Genomic DNA, 24445 nt, shown 5'->3' on the forward strand with positions numbered 1-24445 from the left:
TTACTATGTACGCTCTCACGATCTACACAATCCTTCCATTTATAGAATGGTCACCGATATTAGTAGACATTCTTTATTCGTTCGCCGCCCCTGTTTGCTCCGTCCCTTTTCTCTTCGCCTACTTTCACTCTTGTCTTCCCTTCAGTTACCACCTTTATATGTTCATGTAGCATCTCACTTTTCCCTACCCCCCTGGGAAGTTCCAGCTGTTCGGGTCTGTTCTTTCTCACTCCCTTGCTCGAAAGCTCAACTGCCTACGGTGGCTTCCCGCTCTCTTTTTCTTGATCACTTCCACTCTCATTCTCATGCCACCGCTGTGTACACAGATGGCTCTAAGTCTTCAGACGGCGTCGGATTCGCAGCAGTGTTTCCGGACAGCGTCGTACGAGGGCATTTACTATCTTCAGCTAGCATTTTTACTGCTGAACTGTATGCCATTCTTGCAGCACTTATTCGTATCGCATCTATGCCTGTGTCATCATTTGTAGTAGTCTCAGACTCCCTTAGTGCTCTACAGGCTATACGAAAATTTGATACATCTCATCCCCTAGTTCTCCGTATCCAACTTTGGCTACGCCGTATCTCTACCAAACATAAAGATATTGTTTTTTGTTGGGTCCCTGGTCATGTCGACGTACAGGGCAATGAACAGGCAGACACTGCTGCGCGGTCAGCAGTATATGACCTACCAATTTCCTATCGAGGTGTTCCATTTCTGGACTATTTTGCTGCAATAGCTACCCACCTTCGCACCCGTTGGCAACAACGTTGGTCAACTCTGCTCGGTAACAAACTTCATTCTATTAAACCGAGCATAGGTTACTGGCCGTCTTCTTGTCATCAGTGCCGAGGTTGGGAGACCACTCTCTCCCGCCTTCGCATTGGCCACACTCGTCTTACTCATGGGTATCTCATGGAGAGGCACCCTGTTCCTCTCTGTGAGCAGTGTCAAGTTCCAGTATCGATTAGCCACATTCTGTTAGACTGCCCTCTCTATCAACGAGCACGCAGAATTTACCTCCAACGTCGTCTTCGTTCTCCTACTCTCTCTTTACCTTCCCTTCTTGCTGATGGACCCTCCTTTAATCCTGACTCTCTCATTGACTTCTTGACAACGACTGATTTACTCCACAAACTCTGATGATACTTTTCGCACTCCCCTCAGCCCTTTCTGGTTCAGTCTCTTGCTGCCCTTTACCCTTTCACCATCCACTGCCCCGCTGTTATCCGTAACCTGTTGCTCATCCATCTCCCTTTTGCCACCTGATGCCCTCGCTTCCTTCCTGCCCTGCAGCGCTGTATAGTCCTTGTGGCTTAGCGCTTCTTTTTGATTATAATAATAATAATAATTATGATTCGCTGAACCAAGGTACTGATTTAACGATGGGGCCTCATCAATCATTAAACCCTTAGCACCCGGTTCGCTGGTTGGGAGGCCACCTATATGGGAGTGTGTACATACGCCGAACAAATGTAACATACTCTTTGGATGCCACAACTTTCATGTAGAATATACATTTTTCAATAAAATATATTTGAGACATACGTACATATATGATAAAGAGAAAGATCTGTCCATAGTCACATACAGGTCTCCCTCCACATTAGGGTTAGGGGATCAAGAACCTCGCGAATGTTTGGTGCCCAAATATATTGTAAGGAAATATAATAGCATTTACTTAGCCTAACAATACTGCTTCCTTAACTTATTGAGCCATGAACAATCATAAAACACATGAAAACATCATAAAATATTGTACTAGTTCTAGCCCTTTGGTAAAAAAGGTGAGAAAGACTATAGAATTCAAGAAAGAACTTGTAGCAGAGTACCAAAGTGGAGGAGGAAAAGAGGGGAGAATGTGCCTTCTTCACTGATTCAGTGATACTGTGATATGTATGATACTAAAGCAGCACCAGTCGATAAAGGCTATAGCTCCAACCAGAGATGAAGCGTAGCATTAACAGTGTAGAAAGTAAGTTAAGTGATTAATTGATAGAAAAAGGACAGCATGAACCTAACTCCTCCAATGTTGGAGTTCTATAGGGCGACTGACAACACCGCCATCTCTAGTGTCTACCGCCTCCACCACCACTATGTATGGCTTATGTCTCAGTGACCCTTATACACCCAACAACAACACTCGTGACATACTTAATGACATATTTTATTCATTCTAGAGTATATGTCATGTTTTTATGTTATTAATATTGTTTATTTTGTCATATTAGATGAATTGTGATAGATAAATAAGCCATAGAGTTGATATTAGTGTCATACTGAAGGACTATTTTGTCCTATCTCCAAACAAACTCTGCCACTGCCACAATTTCTAACATGTGTAATGACGTATTTTAAATATGATTGGGCTGTTGAGAATTTGCGAATGTTTGAAGCCTGTGAAAGTGGAAAACACAGATGTTGAGGGAGACCTGTACATACTAGACTCTTCAGACAACTATATAAATATCCCATGGAAAGAATTTTACACATTGCTGACCAAGTCAAAAAAATTTTCATAACATACATTATACCAAAATTAAAACAACTGTATTAGGCTGTAGTATGGTGACTTTACCTTTACGCTTTCACTGGATGTCATGTAGATCTACATTACTGATGTCAGAATCCATCACTTAGATGTGTCATGAGCTCAGTTCACTCAGGTAAGCTGAGTGGTAAATTTTGGCCGAGATATTAGAGAGTCTGTGTGATGATTGTGCACAGTATAAAAAAAATTTTTGCTTCACACAGTGCATGATGGAAAAAAGTAAAACTCTGACCATGTGTTTGGTTAAAAATAGCAAATTTGAGGTGAGGTGTTTTCTAGGATAATTTTTTTTATGGTTTTATTAACTGTTTCTTGGTATCATTTGATAGAATGGAAGACATACTACTGAAATAGATATGATTTTGGTTGGTTTCAGGATAGAACTAACTTGATATTGGGTTCGAAGTAGTGGAAACATTTAATTTTTGCTGATTTTCCTGAGAAGGGGTAAGGTTTCCCTATACTCTCTGGTTACTTTATGGGTTATTACTAGGTCTGATTCAATTATTGAGCTGCCTTAAACCATGACCAATCATTCTTGGTTATATTTGATTTTCCTAAAAATAAGATAAATCTTTTGATTTTTTGTGTGTAATGAATTCAAAATGGAAGGCAGGTGTGATACAGGAGAGGCCTGGTGATGTGGTTAATGAACATAAGATATGTTGTTTTAGTGCCTGAAATGTCTACAGTGTTTATTTTTTTTTAGATTGGATTTTTTTAAGTGTGTAATATTGGCCAAATTATTAACTTCTGTACACTTTATAAGGTACTTATAATAACTGAATGGGCAGTTTATTGCACTCAATCAGTAGAGCAGAAAACAGATTAGCACACTAGCTAAGAATTTGGCTGAGTTGAGCAATGGAATTGGCTTAAAATAGGACTCGCATGTGGCAAAATTGCTCATGAGTAAATTGTGCCCAGACTGCTTTGCACCTGTATATTTTTTTTTAATTGTGGACACTTCGAGCAATTAATTTTAAGGATCTGGACAGTGAAAGGGTTATGAAACATTAATAAAATGGTAAATGTTAAAAGGGCAATGAAATGGATTCAGGAGTAAAGAAATATGCTTCCAAGGCTGAAAGCACTGGTACTGACATTATTGTATGACAGGTGGAAAAGAGGAGACAGTGAATATACAGTATTCCATCTCCAGCACAAGGCAAGAAAAATAGCCAGAATTTCAAATACAAAGTCAGCTATATAGAAAGAACAGTACTGCAAGAAGCATTACTGTGTACTACAACTGGAAACTAAGATCAGTTATAAGCCAATTATACACACACATACAATTTAGCTTAAGAAAGGTCATCTATTTAATATGAGTAACTAGACTAGAAGACCTATGCATAAATGTCTAGCTTTTTGCAGGCTGATACAGTCTGATTGTGGAACTTTTTTTGCAGCTAGATATCTCTGAGCAGTGGATTTGAACCCTGCTGAGTTTTCTGAGGTGGTGATTAATCCAGATTTTACCACTCACTCTGGTTTAAAGGAAACTGAAAGGTTCAAACAACTTTTTTTCGTGCTCCTTCTTAGATACTCATAACCATAACTCCTAGAGCCTAAAATTTTGGACAGGGTGTGTTAGGTACTTTTCATATCACTTTGTATTTCAATAAATCTATTTTGGCAGTTTGGAGGGATATGTTGTGTATCTTTATATGTGTATGCTTCTAAGCTGTTGTATTCTGAGCACCTCTGCAAAAGCAGTGATAATGTGTGAGTGTGGTGAAAGTGTTGAATGATGATGAAAGTATTTTCTTTTTGGGGATTTTCTTTCTTTTTTGGGTCACCCTGCCTCGGTGGGAGACGGCCGACTTGTTGAAAAAAAAAAAAATTGCTTTTGATTTTTGTATTAGTTTTGTGTGTATTGATGTGTATTGTTTAGCCAGTTCTTTAGTAATCAGGCTTAATCTGAACTGTTTTTCAAGTTGGTGGTGCTTTTTATCAATAGATTTGAGGATACTGTTTGTTAGCTATGGTCTGTTTAGTCTCCTTTCTGTGATCTGCTTTGTTTTGATCGGACATTGCATATTATAGAGGTTTAGGGTTTTATGTAAAAAAGTTTTTGACATCTTTGTCAATATTATTGCTGTCAGCTAGCTCTCTCTTCCGATCAGTGTCACCTAGTGCTAATATTAAATTTACCGTTGTCTTGTCATGCAGGTGAAATGAGAACTTTCTTAATTCTTGAGGCAATTTACATAAGTTGGTTATGGGAAAGATGGAGTAGTGGTCTGTGATTATACCTGCTTGTAGTGGGGATATCGTGTCTGACCAGTATGATTATGTAATTCTATATTGCACTGGTTCTGTTGAACACATCTAAAACAGTAGGTTCATAATGAGGTGAAGCAGTAGGCAATTTTGAATCTCAGCTTGGTTTCTGTAGTTGACTCTCTCATTAAAACAGTTTAGGTATGTAGAGTTGACTTTCATGTTAATGACTCAGGTTAATTTCTTGTTAATTGCGTCTTTACAGTACGCCATGAGCAGATGCTTGATGTATGTGAGGTTTGTACATCTGAATTTAGACTAAATCCAAGCAATTGTACACTACACATTCTTTCCTACACTGACAATTTTTGTTTTAGTTGGCTAATTCTTAACTTTTCTAATAGAATTAGAAGCTTCAGAGCTACAACTAACAGTTATGAAAGAAGTATAAATTCAGTCACTTGGTTCTGGGTGCTGGTTTTAAGTAGTCAGTATTATTGATTAGCTGGCTACACATTCTGATTTCATGATAGAGACGTAAGTAAACTGAGATATTAGGTGAGAAAATGCTGAAGATGCACCCTGGGTGTGTTTGCTCAGTGAGAATTATCAGGTTCTGGCTCAATAATGTCTTCCTTTCAAATACAGTATACAATACTCGTTCACCGTAGAATATTAACTTCCTAGCCAGGATTATCAATCAATCAATTTTATTTCTTTGCAAGTAGTACATTGAGATTATGTATTTACAATAATGAGTTGCAGTGCAAAGAGAGCCTCTCATGCCTAGGTATTATGGGCAGACATTATATTAGTATGAGTGTATGAACTTGGGCATCTAGTCTTGAAGTTTTAAGATTTAAGTACTTGGGAGATTTTTTGAAGTTAAATATTGAGTATTTAGTCTAGGATGAGTAAGTGGCTTTTGAGAAGAGTCTTAAATTGATTTTCAGACCAGGTTACTTTAGTATTTTCTGGTAATGAATTCCAAATTTTGGGGCCCTTTATGTGCATCGAGTTTTACACAGTGTGATATGGACACAGGGTACATCAAAATAAATAAAATAAAGTTTATTTCTTTGTAAAGGTTACAATGTGTAATTACAATTTTGATTTGCTAAGTACAAAGATAGCCACTATCATGCCGAGGCATTTCGGGCAAACTAATCCTAATACACAGCAACTAATTAAAACTAGAAAAGTTAATAGTACATAGTAATTATACTTAAAACTAAACAAGGAATAGTGGTTAGCTGTTTTACAATCTTATTTGAACTTAATACAATCTTATTTAAACTTAGTACAAAATCTAACTTACAAGTAATGGTGCAGGTCGTAATATTTTATGGAATGACAGAATTAAAAGCCAGGAGGTCTCATGATAAGACTAATTAGCAGATGTTTTGGCAGATTTGGTTAATATTGAGAAACAAAATGATTTTATGGATTGGCAGAATTAAGAACCTAGAGGTCACATGATAAAACTAGTTAGCAGATGTTTGGTTGATTTGGTTAATATTGTGAGATAAGATGATTTTTTCCTTGGTGGGATACGGCCCAAAACAGTGCTGCACCAACATAAGATAAAAATCCTTCTCTTCTATATAGCCTATTATATGATTACAGAGTACAAGTAAGCCTAAATAGGGAAAAATCATTGATTTTTGATGATGTGATAGATGATTTTGCAGGATTGAAGGCAAGGAAATGTAAGATCAGATTCACTGAGATGTTACCTGTACTCAAGTTCAAATTGGAACTAGTGTTTCTCTGATATTGCAATGTTTTTCTTCATTTTTCAGTTTTTTTTTTTTGCATGTTTGAAGATGAATAAATGTAGGATCTGTTGCCTGTACTCAAAGTGGTATTTGAGTTTGTTTCCTCAATATTACTATGCTTATTTGTTTTATCATTAATAAAGTTGAGAAGTATTCTCCTGTTCAGTTTATGGCCCTTAAACGTTCTCATTGTTAAACATTAGTCACTGGTTATGCAGTAGTGACATAACTGGAGTTTACACCCCCATCCCCCCACCCTTGAATTTCATGGGGGTGACACCAAAGATGCTGCCCCGGGTGACACCAACTCTAGCGACGCCTCTGGGTAGAGCTGGTTATAATGACAGAGTCTAGAAACTTGTCTTGCTCAATCATATCCCTTTGATACTGGAAGCATGCATTCCACTGGGATTCTATGTTTAACTTCCTATCTTGCATAGCTTCAGACAGCTTGGTGGTGAGGGAATTTATTTGTTTAGTATGTGTGTCTATAGTTGAGTGCAGGTTTGTATGTTTTTTAGACGAGTTTATTAATCATGTCATTTTGTTTTCTACTTCACTAATCTTTGAGTTTTGTGTCATAAGATGGCATTCTAGGTCTTTAATCCTCGTGTTTTGGGTATATAGAGAGCGCTGTAGGTCCCCAAAGAGTTTTTCATAGGTTTCGTTTTGCCGTCTTAGCATACTATTTTCCTGTAGAATTTTATCAGTGGAGTCGGGTTGTTGTCGAAGACTGAATTCCTGGGCTATACTTTTGGGTGTTGACGGGTTGTAATCTATTTTGCCATTTAGGGTGAAGAAATCTCAGGTGTTATTCGTAGTTGTAGACAAGTCAGCTTGGGTGCGAGCCATGGCTGAGGATGAATGTTGAGAGAATCTGGAGAAAGTTTTGGAGTTGTCTGCCATTGTTGTTGTTGTGTTGGTCTGGGTGGGGGTGAGGGGAGGGGGGTTGGAAGAGATCTGTGTCTTGTGTCATGGGCGTGTGTCCTGTTAAGGTTGGTGAGGAGAAGTTTGAGTGGAGATGTTTGAGTGTAGTGTTCTATGTATGTAGTAGGCACATGAATAAGTATGGATGTTCTTTATGGTGAGCAGATTTAGGCTTTTGAATATTGGTGGAGTATGCTGTCGGGAGTGGGAATTTGTTATCATTCTGACTGCAGCCTTATGCTGGGTTATTAGTGGTCTTAGGTGATTTAATGTTGTTGATCCCCATGTACAAATTCCATATGTGAGATAAGAGTAGATGAGTGAATGATACAGTGCAAGGAGAGCTGATTATCTAACATAGTACCATATCTTTGATAGTATGCCTGCTGTCAAAGATATTGAGTGTAAGGCTCATTTGGAAAATGTTTAACCCTTTTAGGGTCCAGAGGCCAAATCTCAAGAGTGACAGCCAGGGTCAGAAAATTTTTTTGTGATTTCTTCTTATGTAATGGTAGAGAATCTTTTTGTGAAGGTAATAAAGCAAAAAGTACAAAATTTGATGGAAAATTGATGAAATTATGCTCTTGTGAATTTTGATGTGTCATGTGTCAGCAATACTTACGCATCGGCGATTTTGCCGAATTTGACTCCCATTTTAGACCAATTACATTATTCCAGTCAACCAAATTCTTAGCTATTTCACTAGTATTACTTCTATTTTATTGATTGAGGACAAGAAATCGCCCAGTCAACTGTTTCAACTACCCAATAAAGTACAGTGGTCCCTCAATTATCGTCCTTAATCCGGTCTTGGAAGTGGGACTATTATCGAAATGGACGATTTACGAATCAATTTTCCCCATAAGAAATAATGTAAATTCAATTAATCCATTCCTGACACCCAGAAGTATTAAAACAAAAATTTTTTTTACATGAAATATAGATGTAGTACATAAACAATACAGTGGCACATGATGAATTAAACATTAACAGAATAACACTTACCTTTATTGGCGATTCTTCTTTGTGTATGGAAGACTGGAGAAGGAGACAGATTGGATGATTTACTGTTTGGAAGGGGAATCCCCTTCCATCAACACCTTGGGTATCAATTGCTTTTCTGGGGTTACTTCTCTTCTCTGTTTCTTAATGCCACTAGGACCACCTTGAGTCACTGGAGTCCTGTCTCACAAAAAAACTGTCCAGAGAGCTCTGTTTCTGGCGTCTCTTTAAAACTTCCCTAAAATGGGCCAAGACTCTGTCACTGTACAAGTTGCCGATATGGCTTGCAACATCCTTCTCTGGGTGATGTTTCTCCATAAATCTTTCCATCCTACCCCACATTTCAAAAATCTCCTTAATTTCTGAAGAAGGCACCTTCCTCCATCTCTCTTCCTCCTCCTCTGCAGCAAGATTCTGAGCTGCGATCTGTTGCTCTTCCTGCTGAAGCTCTTGCAGCTCCTCAGTGGTTAGTTCTTCATTGTGGTCTTCCACCAACTCTTCCACATCCTCCAAACTCACATCCAACCCCATGGAACTCCCCAGTGCGATAATAGAGTTTACAGCTGACAAAGGCTCATCAGGGACTGCCTCAAACCCTTCAAAATTCCTCTTGTGGACACAATTTGGCCACAATTTTCTCCAAGCAGAGTTCAAAGTCCTGGTAGTCACTCCCTCCCAAGCCTTACCTATAAGGCTTACGCAATGGAGAATACTGAAGTGTTCTTTCCGAAAATCTCGTAGGGTCAAGTGAGTGTCTGAGGTCACATTCAAGCACCTTTCAAACAATGCTTTGGTGTAGTTTTTTTTAAAGTTCGAAATGACTTGCTGGTCCATGGGCTGGAGGAGAGGAGTGGTATTCGGGGGCAAGAACTTTACTGTGATGAACCCAAACTCCTTCAGAATTAGGTCATCCAAGTTTGGAGGATGAGCAGGTGCATTGTCCATTACTAGGAGGCACTTGAGATCCAATTTCTTTTCCAGGAGGTAATTCTTCACACTAGGGCCAAACACTTCATTGAACCACTCAACGAAAATGTCCCTTGTGACCCATGCCTTACTATTAGATCTCCAAAACACACACAATTTACTCTTCATAACATTGTTTATCTTGAACACTCTGGGATTTTCAGAATGGTACACTAGTAACGGCTTCACTTTGAAATCCCCACTAGCATTAGCACAGAACATTAGCGTCAGCCTGTCTTCCATAGGCTTGTGTCCTGGCAGCGCCTTTTCTTCCTGAGTAATGTAGGTCCTCTTTGGCATTTTCTTCCAAAAGAGGCCTGTTTCATCACAATTGAACACTTGTTCAGGTTTCAGTCCTTCACTGTTTATGTACTCCTTGAATTCATGCACATATTTTTCAGCTGCCTTGTGGTCCAAACTGGCAGCCTCACCATGCCTTACCACACTGTGTATGCCAGTACGCTTCTTAAATCTTTCAAACCAGCCTTTGCTGGCTTTAAATTCACTCACATCACCACTAGTTGCAGGCAATTTCTTTACCAAATCGTCATGCAACTGCCTAGCCTTTTCACAAATAAGTGACGTCATAAGACTATCTCCTGCTAATTGTTTCTCGTTTATCCACACCAGTAATAACTTCTCAACATCTTCGAGTACTGGTGATCTCATTTTTGTCAGCATATTTACCCCCTTTGCAACAACAGCGTCCTTGATTTCCTTTTTCTTGGCTATGATAGAAGATATGGTTGTACGGGATTTGTTATACATCCTGGCCAGTTTGCGCACACATACGACACTATCATATTGTTCAATGATGTTTTTCTTAAATTCAATCGTATTTCTCACCTTCTTTACCAAAAGCTTGGCACCAGGAGCTTTCTTTGGAGCCATGGTAGCTTATTTAACACTTAAATAACTTGCAAGCACTAAAATAAATGGAATATTATGAAATATTTCCCTGGAGCACGTGAGGGGACCATCGCTCACTGGTAAACAATGGCACACTGGCTGGGAAGGGAAGGCCCAGGCGGCTCAGAGCGTGAGTACACGTCCGGGACGAAGGACTATTAGCGAGTTACCAGACCATTTGCGAGCCAATGTTTAGACGAAATAACAGGACTATTTCTGAAATGGACGACTTTCAGGCCGGACGATTATTGAGGGACCACTGTAATTGTAAATTGATAATTTGGCCAATTTAACACAAAGTTCAAAATATTCCAATTCAGGCATTCCTGGCACTAAACTAACATTTTCTCTGTTCATTAGTTATGTTTTCAGGCTTTGCAAATGAATTACATTTTGATTTTTTATTCATATACTGAATTTTTATTCACACCAAAACATAGAAGATTTCATGTTATGCAATGTTGTAATACAGCCTCTCCTCACTTAACCCCTTCAGGGTCCAAGGCCCAAATCTGAAGTGGTGTCCCAGTGCCCAAGAATTTAAAAAAAAAAAAAAAAATTATTTTTTCTTATGAAATGTTAGAGAATCTTTTTGTGAAGGTAATAAAACAAAAAGTACGAAATTTGATGGAAAATTGACGAAATTATGCGCTCGCGAATTTTGATGTGTCAGCGATATTTACGAATCGGCAATTTTGCCGACTTTGACTCCCATTTTAGGCCAATTACATTATTCCAGTCAACCAAATTCTTAGCTGTTTCACTAGTATTATTTCTATCGATTGAGCACAAGAAATCACCAAGTCAACTGTTTCAGCTACAAATTAAAGTGATCGGAAATTTTTAATTTGGCCAATTTAACACAAAGTTCAAAATATTCCAATTTCAAAATAGGGTCCAGAATAAACAATGTAGGTATTCCTGGAACTAAACTAACATTTCCTCTGTTCAAAATTCCATTTTGATTTTTTATTCACATAATGAATTTTTATTCACACCAAAAAATAGAAGACTTACTGTTATGCAATACTGTAATAATTGTATAATTATCATCAACATATTTGTGAATGCATATTAGACCGACCAGCTGGCGTGTATTAGACGTGTGAGGTCGTTTGTTTACTCTTGAATATCGGCAAAAATTTAACATTTCTGCTACTTTGAGCTCAGTTTCAAGCCATTTCCAGTGCTAAAACCAATCAAAATCATCTCTATTTCTGTAATATATCTTCCATTCTATCAAATGAGACCAAGAAATCACAAATACAACTATAAAAAAACATAGGAAAAAACACTGCAAAGTCGCTGTTTTAATTGAAAAATCATGATTTCAGTTTTTTTTCTCTCATTATACACAGTGTGCTGCAGGAGCTGTTTTATGTGGTGCACACATACCACATAGATGTACAGTGGACCCCCGGTTAACGAACTTTTTTCACTCCATAAGTATGTTCAGGAGCCAGTACTGACCGAATTTTTTCCCATAAGGAATATTGTGAAGTAGATTAGTCCATTTCAGACCCCCAAACATACACGTACAAACGCACTTACATAAATACACTTACATAATTGGTCGCATTTGGAGGTGATCGTTAAGCGGGGGTCCACTGTATTCTCTCATATCTAGGCCCAAATGTACCACTCACAGTTTATCAGAGTGAGCTGAGCTCATGACGTAGATCTACGGTTTGGACCCTGAACGTAAAGCCGTAGATCTACGGGACGGACCCTGAAAGGGTTAACAATGCAGTTCCATTCCTAAGATCATGTCGGTAAATGAATTCGACACTAAGTTAGGAGCATACTGTAATGGTAGTGATATTGTTTTAATGTCACCTTTGCACCATTTATAACATTTCTGGTATATTCTTAACCCCTTGACTGTCACAACCCCAAATCCTGAGGTGTCTCCTGGTGTCACAAAATTTCAAAAAAAAAAAAAAAAAAAAAAAATTCTTATGAAATGATAGAGAATCTTTTCCTGATTGTAATAACACCAAAAGAACGAAATTTGATGGAAAACTGACAGAATTACACTCTCGCGAAGTTAGCGACCTCAGAGATATTTACAAATCGGCGATTTTGCCCACTTTGAGCCCTATTTTCGGCTAATTCCATTGTTCTAGTTGACCAAACTCATAGCTATTTCTTTAGAACTACATTTTTTCTATCATTTGAGTACATACAAGAAACTGCCCATTTTTTATTTCAATTACCCAATAACGTGGTCAGAAATTTGCAATTTGGCCAATTTCATGAAAATTAAAAAAATATTACAATTTCAAAATAAGGTCCAGAATGAACAATGGAGACATTCCTGGCTCTAAAATAACATTTTCTTTGTTCATCAGTCACATCTCCAGGCCCCTCTAATATTACTCATGCTTTCTATTTTGAATTTTTATTCAAACAAAAAATAGAAGATTTACTGTTATGCAGACTACTGCAATACTGTAATAATTGTACAAATAATGTCAACCCATTCATGAATGCATATTAGAGTGGCTAGTTGGACATTTATTGGACAATGACATCATTTATTTACTTTTGAACAGTGGCAAAAATCAAATTTTTTTCCTACTTTGAGCTCCCTTTCCAGGTTCTTTTTATAGTAAAACCAGTCAAAATCACTTCTATTTCTATAATATGTTTTCCATTCTCCTAGGTAGTAGGTTGGTAGACAGCAACCGCCCAGGGAGGTACTACCGTCCTGCCAAGTGAGTGTAAAACGTAAGCCTGTAATTGTTTTACATGATGGTAGGATTGCTGGTGTCCTTTTTTCTGTCTCATGAACATGCAAGATTTCAGGTACGTCTTGCTACTTCTACTTACACTTAGGTCACACTACACATACATGTACAAGCACATATATGCACACCCCTCTGGGTTTTCTTCTATTTTCTTTCTAGTTCTTATTCTTGTTTATTTCCTCTTATCTCCATGGGGAAGTGGAACAGAATTCTTCCTCCGTAAGCCATGCGTGTTGTAAGAGGCGACTAAAATGCCGGGAGCAAGGGGCTAGTAACCTCTTCTCCTGTATATATTACTAAATGTAAAAGGAGAAACTTTCGTTTTTCCTTTTGGGCCACCCCGCCTCGGTGGGATACGGCTGGTGTGTTGAAAGAAAGAAAGTTTTCCATTCTATCAAACGAGACCAAAAAAACAAGAATGCAACCATAAATACTATATACCACAAAATCGGCATTTTAATTAAAAAAAATGGAAGGAGTTTTTTTTTTTTTATATGCACTGCGTGCTGCAGGATTTTTTTTTATATGGTGCACACTGACCACACAGACCCATTCTCTCACATGTGGGCCTACCAGCTTTCTCCTGCTTGATTTGAAGCCGCTAGAATTTGTGAGTACAGTGGACCCCCACATAACGATCACCTCCGAATGCGACCAATTATGTAAGTGTATTTATGTAAGTGCGTTTGTACGTGTATGTTTGGGGGTCTGAAATGGACTAATCTACTTCACAATATTCCTTATGGGAACAAATTCGGTCAGTACTGGCACCTGAACATACTTCTGGAGTGAAAAAATATCGTTAACCGGGGGTCCACTGTATATATATGTCAAACACGGTGGCTCGTAAGACGTATATATACGACCGAAACAGTCAAAGGGTTAAATGCTTATTCAGTAATGTACTGTATGTTGTAATAAACAGATTAGAGGAAATCTTCTCTAATATACATTTTTTAGGTATGTATACTGGTCAGAGAGCCCGTTGTAAGTCCAAGGCGTCGGTAAAAGAGTACGTCGCTAAGTGAGGAGAAGCTGTAATTGCATAAATAATATCTGCACATTCACGAATGTACATTAGACCCTCCAGTTGACGCGTATTAGACTCATGACGACATTTGTTTAATCTTGAACATCGGCAGAAATTGAACATTTTCACTACTTTGAGCTCAGTTTCAAGCCATTTTAAGTACTAAAATCAATCAAAATCATCTCTATTTCTGTAATATATCTTCCATTCTATCAAATAAGACCAAGAAATTGCGAATACAACTGTAAAAAACATACAAAAAGACGCCAGAAAGTAGCTGTTTTAATCCAAAATTTCAGTCGCAGTTTTTTTCTCATCATGCACTGCATGCTGCAGGATTTATTTTAAGTGGTACACACTTACCACAGATGTGTTCTCTCATATCTAGGCCCAAATTTACCGCTCACAGGTTATCTGAGTGAGCTGAGCTCGTGGCGTAGATCTATGGTTAGGACCCTGGCTTCAAAGCCGTAGATCTACAGGACGGACCCTGAAAGGGTTAAAAAAAAAAAGTGTGAGAAAATATGAGATAGGGGCTTGAACATTCGGCAGGCATATGTGACAGCATTGAATATAAGAGCGAGTGAGTGTGTGTGCATATGTACTAACCTCTATGTGGTTTCGTTGAGTCTCAGCTTCTGGCCCTGCCTCTCAAATTGTTGTTTGTTGGATTTACTTTTTCCTAGCCTTGTGAACCCTATTGCATTTACTCTTAACCCTTTGACTGACGCAGGCCCCTTTCTGAAACTGTCATTGTATGTCGATAAATTTTTGGAAAAAAAAAAAATTATTTTTTCTTATGAAATCACAGAGAATCTTTTCCCAATGGTAATGACACCAAAAGTACGAAATTTGGTCGAAAACTCATTGAATTGCGCTCCCGTGAAGTTAGCGGTCTCGGCGACATATACGCATCGGCGATTTCGCCGACTTTGAACCCTGTTTTTGGCCAATTCCATTATTCCAGTTGACCAAACTCATAGCTATTCCTTTAGAACTCCATTTTTTCTGTCAGTTGAGTACAAGAAACTGCCCATTTACCGATTTGAACTACCCAATAAAGTGGTCAGAAATTGGTAATTTGGCCAATTTCATGCAAATTAAAAAAGATGCCAATTTCAAAATAGGGTCCAGAATAAACAATGTAGACATTCTTGGCACTAAAATAACATATCCCCTGTTCATTAGTCACGTCTCTAGACCCCTCTTATATTACTATTGCTTTCTATTTTGATTTTTTATTCATACAAAAAAATACAAAATTTACTGTTATGCAGACTACTTCATTTTTGTAAAAATAGTATAAATAATATCAGTGCACTAGTGAAAGAATATTAGACTCCCCAGTTGAAGTGTATTGGACGTGTGGTGCGATTTGCTTACTCCTGAACATTGGTAAAAATCGAACATTTCCGCTACTTTGAGCTCAATTTCAAGGTCGTTTTCATCGTGAAAGTAATCAAAATCATCTCTATTTCTGTAATACGTTTTTCATTTTATCACCTGAGACCATGAAAACGAGAATACAATGATAAATACTATACGAAAATACACCTCAAAGTCAGCGTTTTAATCCAAAAAAATTGTCTTTTTTTTTTTTCTTATTACGCACTGCATGCTGCAAGATTTTTTTGTGGTGCACACTGACCACACAGACCCATTCTCTCACATGTGGGCCTACCAGCTTTCTCCCGCTTGATTTGAAGCCGCTAGAATTTACACGTATAAATACGTCAGAAACAGTGGTGCATAAGACGTATATATACGGCCGAAACATTCAAAGGGTTAAAATCAGGTACAGAATCTGTCTCCACTCCTACTTTGTCAAGGTTATTCCACTTCCTGACCACACATACTTCACAGGGATATGAAGAAATTTTTCATGATATCCCTGTGATGTCTGTGTGTCTAACTTCCAGTTCTACCTATGTGTATATGTTTCCAACTTTACAAAGAACCTGTCCCTGTCTTCCCTATCAATTCTTCTGAGTATTTTGTATGTTGTTTTATGTCTTCCTTGGTCCTTCTGTCCTTTGGTGTTGTTAGCTCCTTTAGCATCTCTTCATAGCTCATATCCCTGATCTCTGCAACTAGTCTTGTTGCATACTTCTGTTCTTTCTCCAGTTTCTTAATGTGCTTTTTCAGGTTTTGGCTCTATACTGGTGCTGCATGCTCCAAGATGGGCCTGACATATGTCATATAAAGTGCCTGGAATGACACTGTTGAGATTCCTGAAGGCTTCTCACAGATTTGCCAGGCAAGCATTGACTGCAGAGATTTTTTGGTAGATGTGAGCCTCTGGAGATATGCTAGGCACTATGCTTACTCCTAGGGCATTCTAACCAAAGTGCAGTACAGAGGGGGATTTAACTTAGGTCATTCTATTTGAATGAGGCACTTCTTGGTCCACTGGAGAACATTCCCTGTTATTCTGCCTGCTTCTCAAGTTTTTGCCCCAGTCTCATGTAGGGTAGAGTATCAGATGCCTTCCTACAGTCAAAGAAAATAAATGCATGTATGTGTGTGTGTTTTTTGCTTACCCCTATTTCAGTGGGAAATGGCTTGTGTTTAAAAGAATTGTTTAGTTTTTAACTTGGCTAATGTCATCATAGCTAAAGAAAAAAATAGTTATAATTTACAGTGGAACCCTGGTTTTCATCTTTAATCCGTTCCAGAAGGTCGGCCAAAAACTGACTTGTACGAAAACTGAAGTAATATTTCCCATAAGAAATAATGCAAATCCAATTAATCCATTCCAGACACCCAAAAATATTAAAAAAAAAAATACATTTTATAGAGAATAACTATAGTTTTACATAAAGAAAACAATGAAAAATAAATATAAATGGCTAATGAAATGGATAAATGAACATTTAACATATGCCACTTTCATATTTTTCTACGAGTTCTTTCTTGAATTCTACCTTGTTTCTCACCTGCTTTACCAAAGGGCTGGCACTCAGAACTTTCATTGGCCCCATGGTGGCTTATTTACCAGTTGCAAGCACAAAAAATAATGGATTGTATCATGAAATGTTTCGGATGAATGCACAAAGTAATGCTCACTGAAAGAGTAACAAAGGCAGACTGAGTCATGAACGTATGAGCGGCCGCGTCCCGCGGGCAGGCGGACGTGTCTGGTACAGACGATTTCTGAGCGGATGTATGAAAATGGGGAAAATTTCACGGAAAAAAAGTGGTTGAAAACTGAATTATACAATAACTGGACTGGATGACAATTGAGGTTCCACTGTATCTGTTGTTACTTCCTTGTCAGGTAATTATTGATTTCATCATAAAATTAGGAACTCTTAGGAATTCATGACTATTTTTTTGGCACTCATTTCCCACCAAAGTTGTGCCCCAAAGAAACTGTAAAGTAGAAGGTTTAAGTTATGCAACAGGGCATCACCAAAGGCTGAGTCTCTCCCTTGCACATGATAGATACAACCAGTATTTGTAACTCCAGGGTGATAAACAAATTATGTACATATACGTATCCAAGTTCCTTATATTAATTTTAACACTGATGATTTGGAAGGACAGAGAAGAAGGCATGAAAACATTGCATATGTGGATGGCTGACAGACAAAATGACTGATTTAGTTTTGTCTGTGGAGACTGAAAATAAATCCTGCCTCTCCCTCAACTTACTGCAGATGATATATCAAAATAATTTTTGAAAATGAAAGTACAGTACTACTATATACCCCTCATTGATGAATGACAGACGGTTGTAATACTGGGATATCCTTATTTACCAAAACATTTCACCTGCACAGCAGGCTTTTTCACTCAGTAATAATGGTAGAATTACTGACAAAATGCTAGGTAAAAGGACATGCAACTAATGTGACATTTTTTGTGGCACAGTTTCACTCTAGGAGCTGCATCAAGTTGTAGCAGCTTGATAAAACTCCTGGAGAGCAAAATATTGCCACAGTAAAATGTCACATTGGTTGCATCTTTGCCCTTTTACCTATCATTCTTCAATCATGCACAGAGGTGATTTAATACCTTAGATAATGGAGGAAGTAGAGAAAGAATTTTGAGGTGTTCTTTCCCTCAGCCTTGATAGGATGACCAAACACCACCTATTAAAACCGAAGGCCTGTGCATCTCAAAATTGCCGCTCCACTTCTTCCACTGTGTCAAGCATGAAATTACCTCTATTCCCTTGAAGAGGTCTACTGTGCAAGTGAAACATTTTGGCAAATAAATATATTTAATTTTGCTTATGTCTTACTCATTAGCTTGTCAGTATTGTATACCATAAATAAAATGATATACCTTTTATTTTATGGCTTGAATCTGGTTGGCAGTACACAGTATGAGAAGCATTGACTTATGAAAACTAAGGTAGCTAGTTAGGATGACAGGTAGTATGATGTACATAGTGCACACGAACTCTGTAATTAATGACCCATATTCTGTTAATCATGAGCTAATATAATTCCTGATAAATATCCTTAGTTACTGCCAAAAGCTATAAAACAAGTTAAATTTTATATAATCATGATACATTTGGAATTTTAAACATTGCATACCTGAGTGCAAACTCAAATAAGCTAAAAAAATCACAACTGAGGCTTGGAATTTAAATGAAAGATAGACTATGTTCAGTCTCTCAGACCATTATTATGTTGCTAGCTTTCATCCTTAATATTTGAGTTAGTTGTAACTGTTATTCTTCTTAAATTATGAAGCTTGTGTCATTTAAGAAGTATTTCAATAAGAATGAAAGGAATGTGCCATCTTAGTAACATTTTTGAACAGTCTTCCATCACTAATATTTTATACTTATGAGCCACTGCAACTCTACACGAAAAAGCAGATGCGATTTCTTGACGTGTAAATAAAATTAGCTTGCTATTAATCATTGAGGATAATTTGATACAAAACTTACTCTTAATGTTGCTACTGTGTACACTTTTTCTAAAGACCTTAATATGAAAATAATTACCTTTTGTTTTATAACTTGCTAAAACAAAAATGAAATTATAAAAATCATTGGTGTCAATATTTCCTAGAGTCTTCTGTATGTGGACATTCATAAAAGCATGAAGTGTTTGGTCACTGTCAGATCACATATCATAATTTCTAGTCATATTGTCTTGTTGGTCAAGTATTGTCAGAAGTAACATTGCTTTACCACCGGTAAATCAATTATTTGTGATAAATTATTGTATCATTAGAATGAGCTAAAAGGGAAATTACTGGCTCTAAGTGTGTTTTGATCCAGCTTCAGGATGTTGTGAGTGTAACACTTCTTGATAAGTAAATTGTGTCAGACATTTACTGTTCTTCCACAGAAGATATGTAAAATGGTGTCTTGATCAAATAACACCACTAGAGATGAATCAAAATATACTGAGGACCATATTCAGCCTGCAGTCGAAAGGTTTCCCATGGCTTGTCTATATGATTGCTAAAGTATTTTTTTTTTTTTACCGTTGGTGAAGTATATGTAGTAGTGGGTACTGTGATGTATATATACATTGGCAATTGAAATTTAGCATGGTTGCTATGATATGTTGAGTGAACATATAAAAAATTTAAAGATTTTATTTTGCTAATTCTAAAATCAGTTCTGTATTTGTTTTTGAGCTACTATACTGTTGAAAGTTTTATATTAGTATTATAATCGTAACTAAGCTCAAAACCCACAAGGGTCATATGGCACTCTGAAAGTTTTATAGATAATGGCAACTCTAATTTTACACACAATTTTAGTTTTCAACAAAATTTTAATATCTGTAGCATCTTTTAAGAAATTTTTTACACAGTTCATTTTACAGCCCAACCAACACTGGTAAATTACCCCTTAGGATGTGACCCACAACAGTTGACTAACCCCCAGGTACCTATTTACTGCTAGGTGAACAGGAACAATGGGTGTAAGGAAACTTGCCAGAAGAGGCTCTTAAAGTATTGATTATGAATTACTTGTGAATTTTTTATATATATTCATTTGACACAAGACATACTGTAGTGATCTTTCGTATTTTCAATATTTGAGAATATAAAGTCAAGTAATCCTAATATGTATCACTGGTCAGGTATGTATACCAGTATTTATGTGATGGTAACATGTGTATAGTCTTTGTCTTATGGTAAGGTGTCTGTCGCAGCAGCCTTTACATTTTTATTACAATATGTCACACTTATCTAGTTAGAGAAACTATCACATTTTTATTTTAAAAGTTTCACAGCATGAACTTAGTTACCAGAATAGAAATTATTAAATGTAAAACATATATTTCCCTTTTTTTTCTCCATCCTGGTCTTTGACACCTTGCTAGGACTGTGATCCTTATAACATATTAGATCTAGATAAATACCTCACTACTTCATGCTTTTTGTTATGTATGTAAAACTCATGATTATAAGGCATGATGAAGCTTCTTGCACAGCATTGTGTGGTCTGCATGTTGCACTGCCCCTTCATTACAGCATCCTGGACCCAATGATGCCTACGATGACCGCAGAAAATCTCACGGTGGTGACAGCAAGTATGGTTTTGCCAGTGGCGGCTCCTATGGCTCTGACCTGTACTCATCCCGTCCTCCTGCAAGCATGCAAAGCAGCAGCACGGGTGGCGGGGGAGGAGGCATGAGTTCCATACCTGGCTCTCCATACTCAGCTGTACTCCCACCTGGGTACAGTGGCCGGCCTCCTCAGCAGACTTTACCCCCACCTATGCACTCACCTCACCACCGCCGTTCCCCAAATGCCCCCTCTGGCCGAGGGCCCCCCCAGGCGGGATACTCCCCACTAGGGCCAGGAGGAAATATGGCCCCACCACCCCCATACCTCAATGGTCATACTAATGAGGCAGGGCCTGAAGTACCTCCCAAAGTAGACCGTACCAGCAAGCCTGGCAGGGTGAGGTCCGGTCAGGATTTTGGGTCTGGGAAGGAGTTGGAGTATGATGGCAACTACATGAACACTGGACGTGGCAACAGTGTAGACCCTCAGCACAAGGTTAGCACACAGGCTGTAGCATAGCACTGCATGTTTTACAGCACATTCTATATGGTCAGCTTTATATGTTGCCATCATTTGTTGTATAGTACTGCATAGATTTTAGGATACATCTCTGGATGGAGCTAATATCTTGTGCATGTGTTTATTCATCCACGATACTAGAGTTTGTCATTGCTGTATATACACCATTATAATTTTTATCTATTGTGTTTTAATCCAGTTTACATCATGCTTTCATAATTACTGTATTTTATCTACTTTTGTGATAAGTGGTTCCTGTTATAATTCATTCAATATCATGTTCTTTGTAATAATTTTAGCTCGATTCTTATCCCTGGACACCTAAGTACAAAAGAGGTGATTTCTTAAGGTATGCACTGTAATGATCTTTCTGTTCTCACTAGCAAGATCTTTCATCTTTGATGCCTTGTTTCTTTTGGGCAACTACCCTTACTTGAGGGTGACTGAGCTGGCCTCTTGTAGTATCTCCAAACACTTTGTTTGCCTTCCGGTATGTAATGTATCACATGCCAAACAAATTTTCACGTTTATTTGGCATTCATTTAAGTGAAATAGTCACTATTTGCTTGAACTAAAAGAAAGTAAGTGTAGAAAGAATGAGTGTTTCAAAAATCAAATGTATGTGAGAAAGTATGTGAACAGTGAGAACAGATGTAAAGGGAAAGCAAGTTTGATAATGAATGGTAGAATATTTATTGCAGTAGCAAAGAAAGTTAGAAAATGCAGCAACAGCCAGGTGGGACAGCAGTATGAGTTTAGCTAAAGATAAGAGCCATTGGTGGGAAAATTACTACTGTATATTTATAGGTAAGCACTAAATCTGTAAGTCACACAATACCTGTGGAACAGGAGGTAATCAAGTTTGATCCAAGGTGAGGGTACTAATTTTTTTGCTCAAGAGCCTTTCAGTGCCAACAAGGCACCCCATTGAATGGATCAGTGGCAGAAGGAATAACCATTTTTCTTCTCCACTACATAATTATATTAAAAATAAACATTAAATCCATATGAGCCATTTAGTCTTCCCTGTAGTAATACTTTAAGTGACTGAGGCCAACCTTTCAACTTCTTTTATTGTTTAATTAACAAGATAACATTTTCTCATCACAGTATAAACTAACATTAAGCTAATCTATACTGTTTACCTTGTTTAAAATCTTTAGTTGTAATGTATTTCTCTTGGTGTGTGCCTCAAAGATTAGTACACAACTTCAGGTTATATGGTGTTAAGTTCTGCTACCTCTCTTTGTGCCAGGAAAGACAAAAGTTACTAAAAACATGAATCAAGTGACAGAAAAAGATACTGTGGATGCTGTTTTGTTAGTACAGTGGACCCCTGGCTTACGAATGTATCACCTTATGTTAAATCCGCCAAATGAAGCATTTGAACGCAAAAATTTTGCCTCGCCTTACATGATTCGTCCGGGACATGTCCCACGTGTGGCCTCAGCTGCCCCATGGGTGCCAGTGTTTACAAGCCAGCCAGTGCGGTCGCATCCACGCATACATTCGGTACATTTCACCTTATCCCAGTGTTTTTTGTGCTTGTAACTGCAAAATAAGTCACCATGGGCCCCAAGAAAGCTTCTAGTGCCAACCCTGTAGTAAAAAGGGTGATAATTAGTATGGAAATTAAGAAAGACTTTGAAGGGTTTGGGGCTAACCCTGAGAAGCCTATGCCAGTTGTGGAATCCATTGTGCCTGCTTCAAAGATTAAGGAAATGTGTGCAAAGTGGGTTGAAGTGCAAACTTTTATGGATGAAAATCACCCTAACACAGCTATTGCAAGCCGTGCTGGTGACTATTACAATGACAATGTTGTGGCCCATTTTAGGCAAATCTTAAAGGAGTGGGATGTACAGACCTCTATGGACAGATTTGTTGTGTGACAGGTCCAGTGACTCTCAAGCTGGTCCTATTGGCATTAAAAGAAGAAGGGAAGTAACCCCAGAAAAGGACTTGATACCTCGAGTCCTAATGGAAGGGGATTCCCCTTCTAAACAATAACAACTTCCACACACACTACTCCTCCCATCCCATCAATCATCACCAGATCTTCAATAAAGGAGGTAAGTGTCATGTATTCTATTCTTAGTAGAGTATTAATTGTGCATGTCTTCTTAAGTTTGTGTGTATTAAAATTAATATTTCATGTGGTAAAAAATTTTTTTTTTTCAGACTTTTGGGTGTCTTGCACGGATTAATTTGATTTCCATTATTTCTCATGGGGATAATTAATTTGCCTTGTGATAATTTCGTCTCATGATGAGCTCTCAGGAATGGATTAATATCGTAAGGCAGGGGTCCTCTGTATATCGAGTTCCTGTCATACACTAAATTAATTTTTCAGTTCATTGGGGGCAAAACCACACTCAGTAACCATGTTCCACTTTAAATACCTCCTTGGTGCTGGTGAAGTGCTTTAGATTCAGAGAATCAGACCTCACCTCCCCTTCCTTGGATTGAACTTGATTGCCTCCTATTGTCCCAGGCACTGTATGACCCCTACAGGTTTAGTATTCCCCCATACATGTAATAATGATTATTTTTTTATTAACACGCTGGCCGATTCCCACCAAGGCAGGGTGGCCCGAAAAAGAAAAACTTTCACCATCATTCACTCCATCACTGTCTTGCCAGAAGGGTGTTTTACACTACAGTTTTTAAACTGCAACATTAACACCCCTCCTTCAGAGTGCAGGCACTGTACTTCCCATCTCCAGGACTCAAGTCCGGCCTGCCGGTTTCCCTGAATCCCTTCATAAATGTTACTTTGCTCACACTCCAACAGCACGTCAAGCATTAAAAACCATTTGTCTCCATTCACTCCTATCAAACACACTCACGCATGCCTGCTGGAAGTCCAAGCCCCTCGCACACAAAACCTCCTTTACCCCCACCCTCCAACCTTTCCTAGACTGACCCCTACCCCGCCTTCCTTCCGCTACATACTAATACACTCTTGAAGTCATTCTGTTTCGCTCCATTCTCTCTACATGTCCGAACCACCTCAATAACCCTTCCTCAGCCCTCTGGACAACAGTTTTGGCAATCCCGCACCTCCTCCTAACTTCCAAACTACGAATTCTCTGCATTATATTCACACCACACATTGCCCTCAGACATGACATCTCCACTGCCTCCAGCCTTCTCCTGGCTGCAGCATTCATCACCCATGCTTCACACCCATATAAGAGCATTGGTAAAACTATACTCTCATACATTCACCTCTTTTCCTCCAAGGACAAAGTTCTTTGTCTCCACAGACTCCTAAGTGCACTGCTCACCCTTTTCCCCTCA

General features: G+C 38.2%; 1 protein-coding gene across 10 annotated transcripts in view; it reads left to right on the top strand.

Moving 5' to 3' along the window:
• Positions 1-24445, top strand: part of pyd (zonula occludens-like protein polychaetoid) — a 662689-nt gene that overhangs the window by 539875 nt on the left and 98369 nt on the right. For 8 of the 10 annotated variants that reach the window (XR_011393435.1, XM_070096079.1, XM_070096075.1 and 5 more), the window contains one exon: positions 20591-21121. The exons of the other annotated variants lie outside the window; for them this stretch is intronic. Coding sequence is in view for 7 of the 8 variants with exons in the window: in XM_070096079.1 (XP_069952180.1) it covers positions 20591-21121 (531 nt within the window). In the remaining variant the exon portion in view is untranslated. The remainder of the gene's footprint in view (positions 1-20590; positions 21122-24445) is intronic. 10 annotated transcript variants of the gene reach the window in all.

Source organism: Cherax quadricarinatus, chromosome 52 (genome assembly GCF_038502225.1).
Source record: "Cherax quadricarinatus isolate ZL_2023a chromosome 52, ASM3850222v1, whole genome shotgun sequence".
NCBI classification, from domain to species: domain Eukaryota; kingdom Metazoa; phylum Arthropoda; class Malacostraca; order Decapoda; family Parastacidae; genus Cherax; species Cherax quadricarinatus.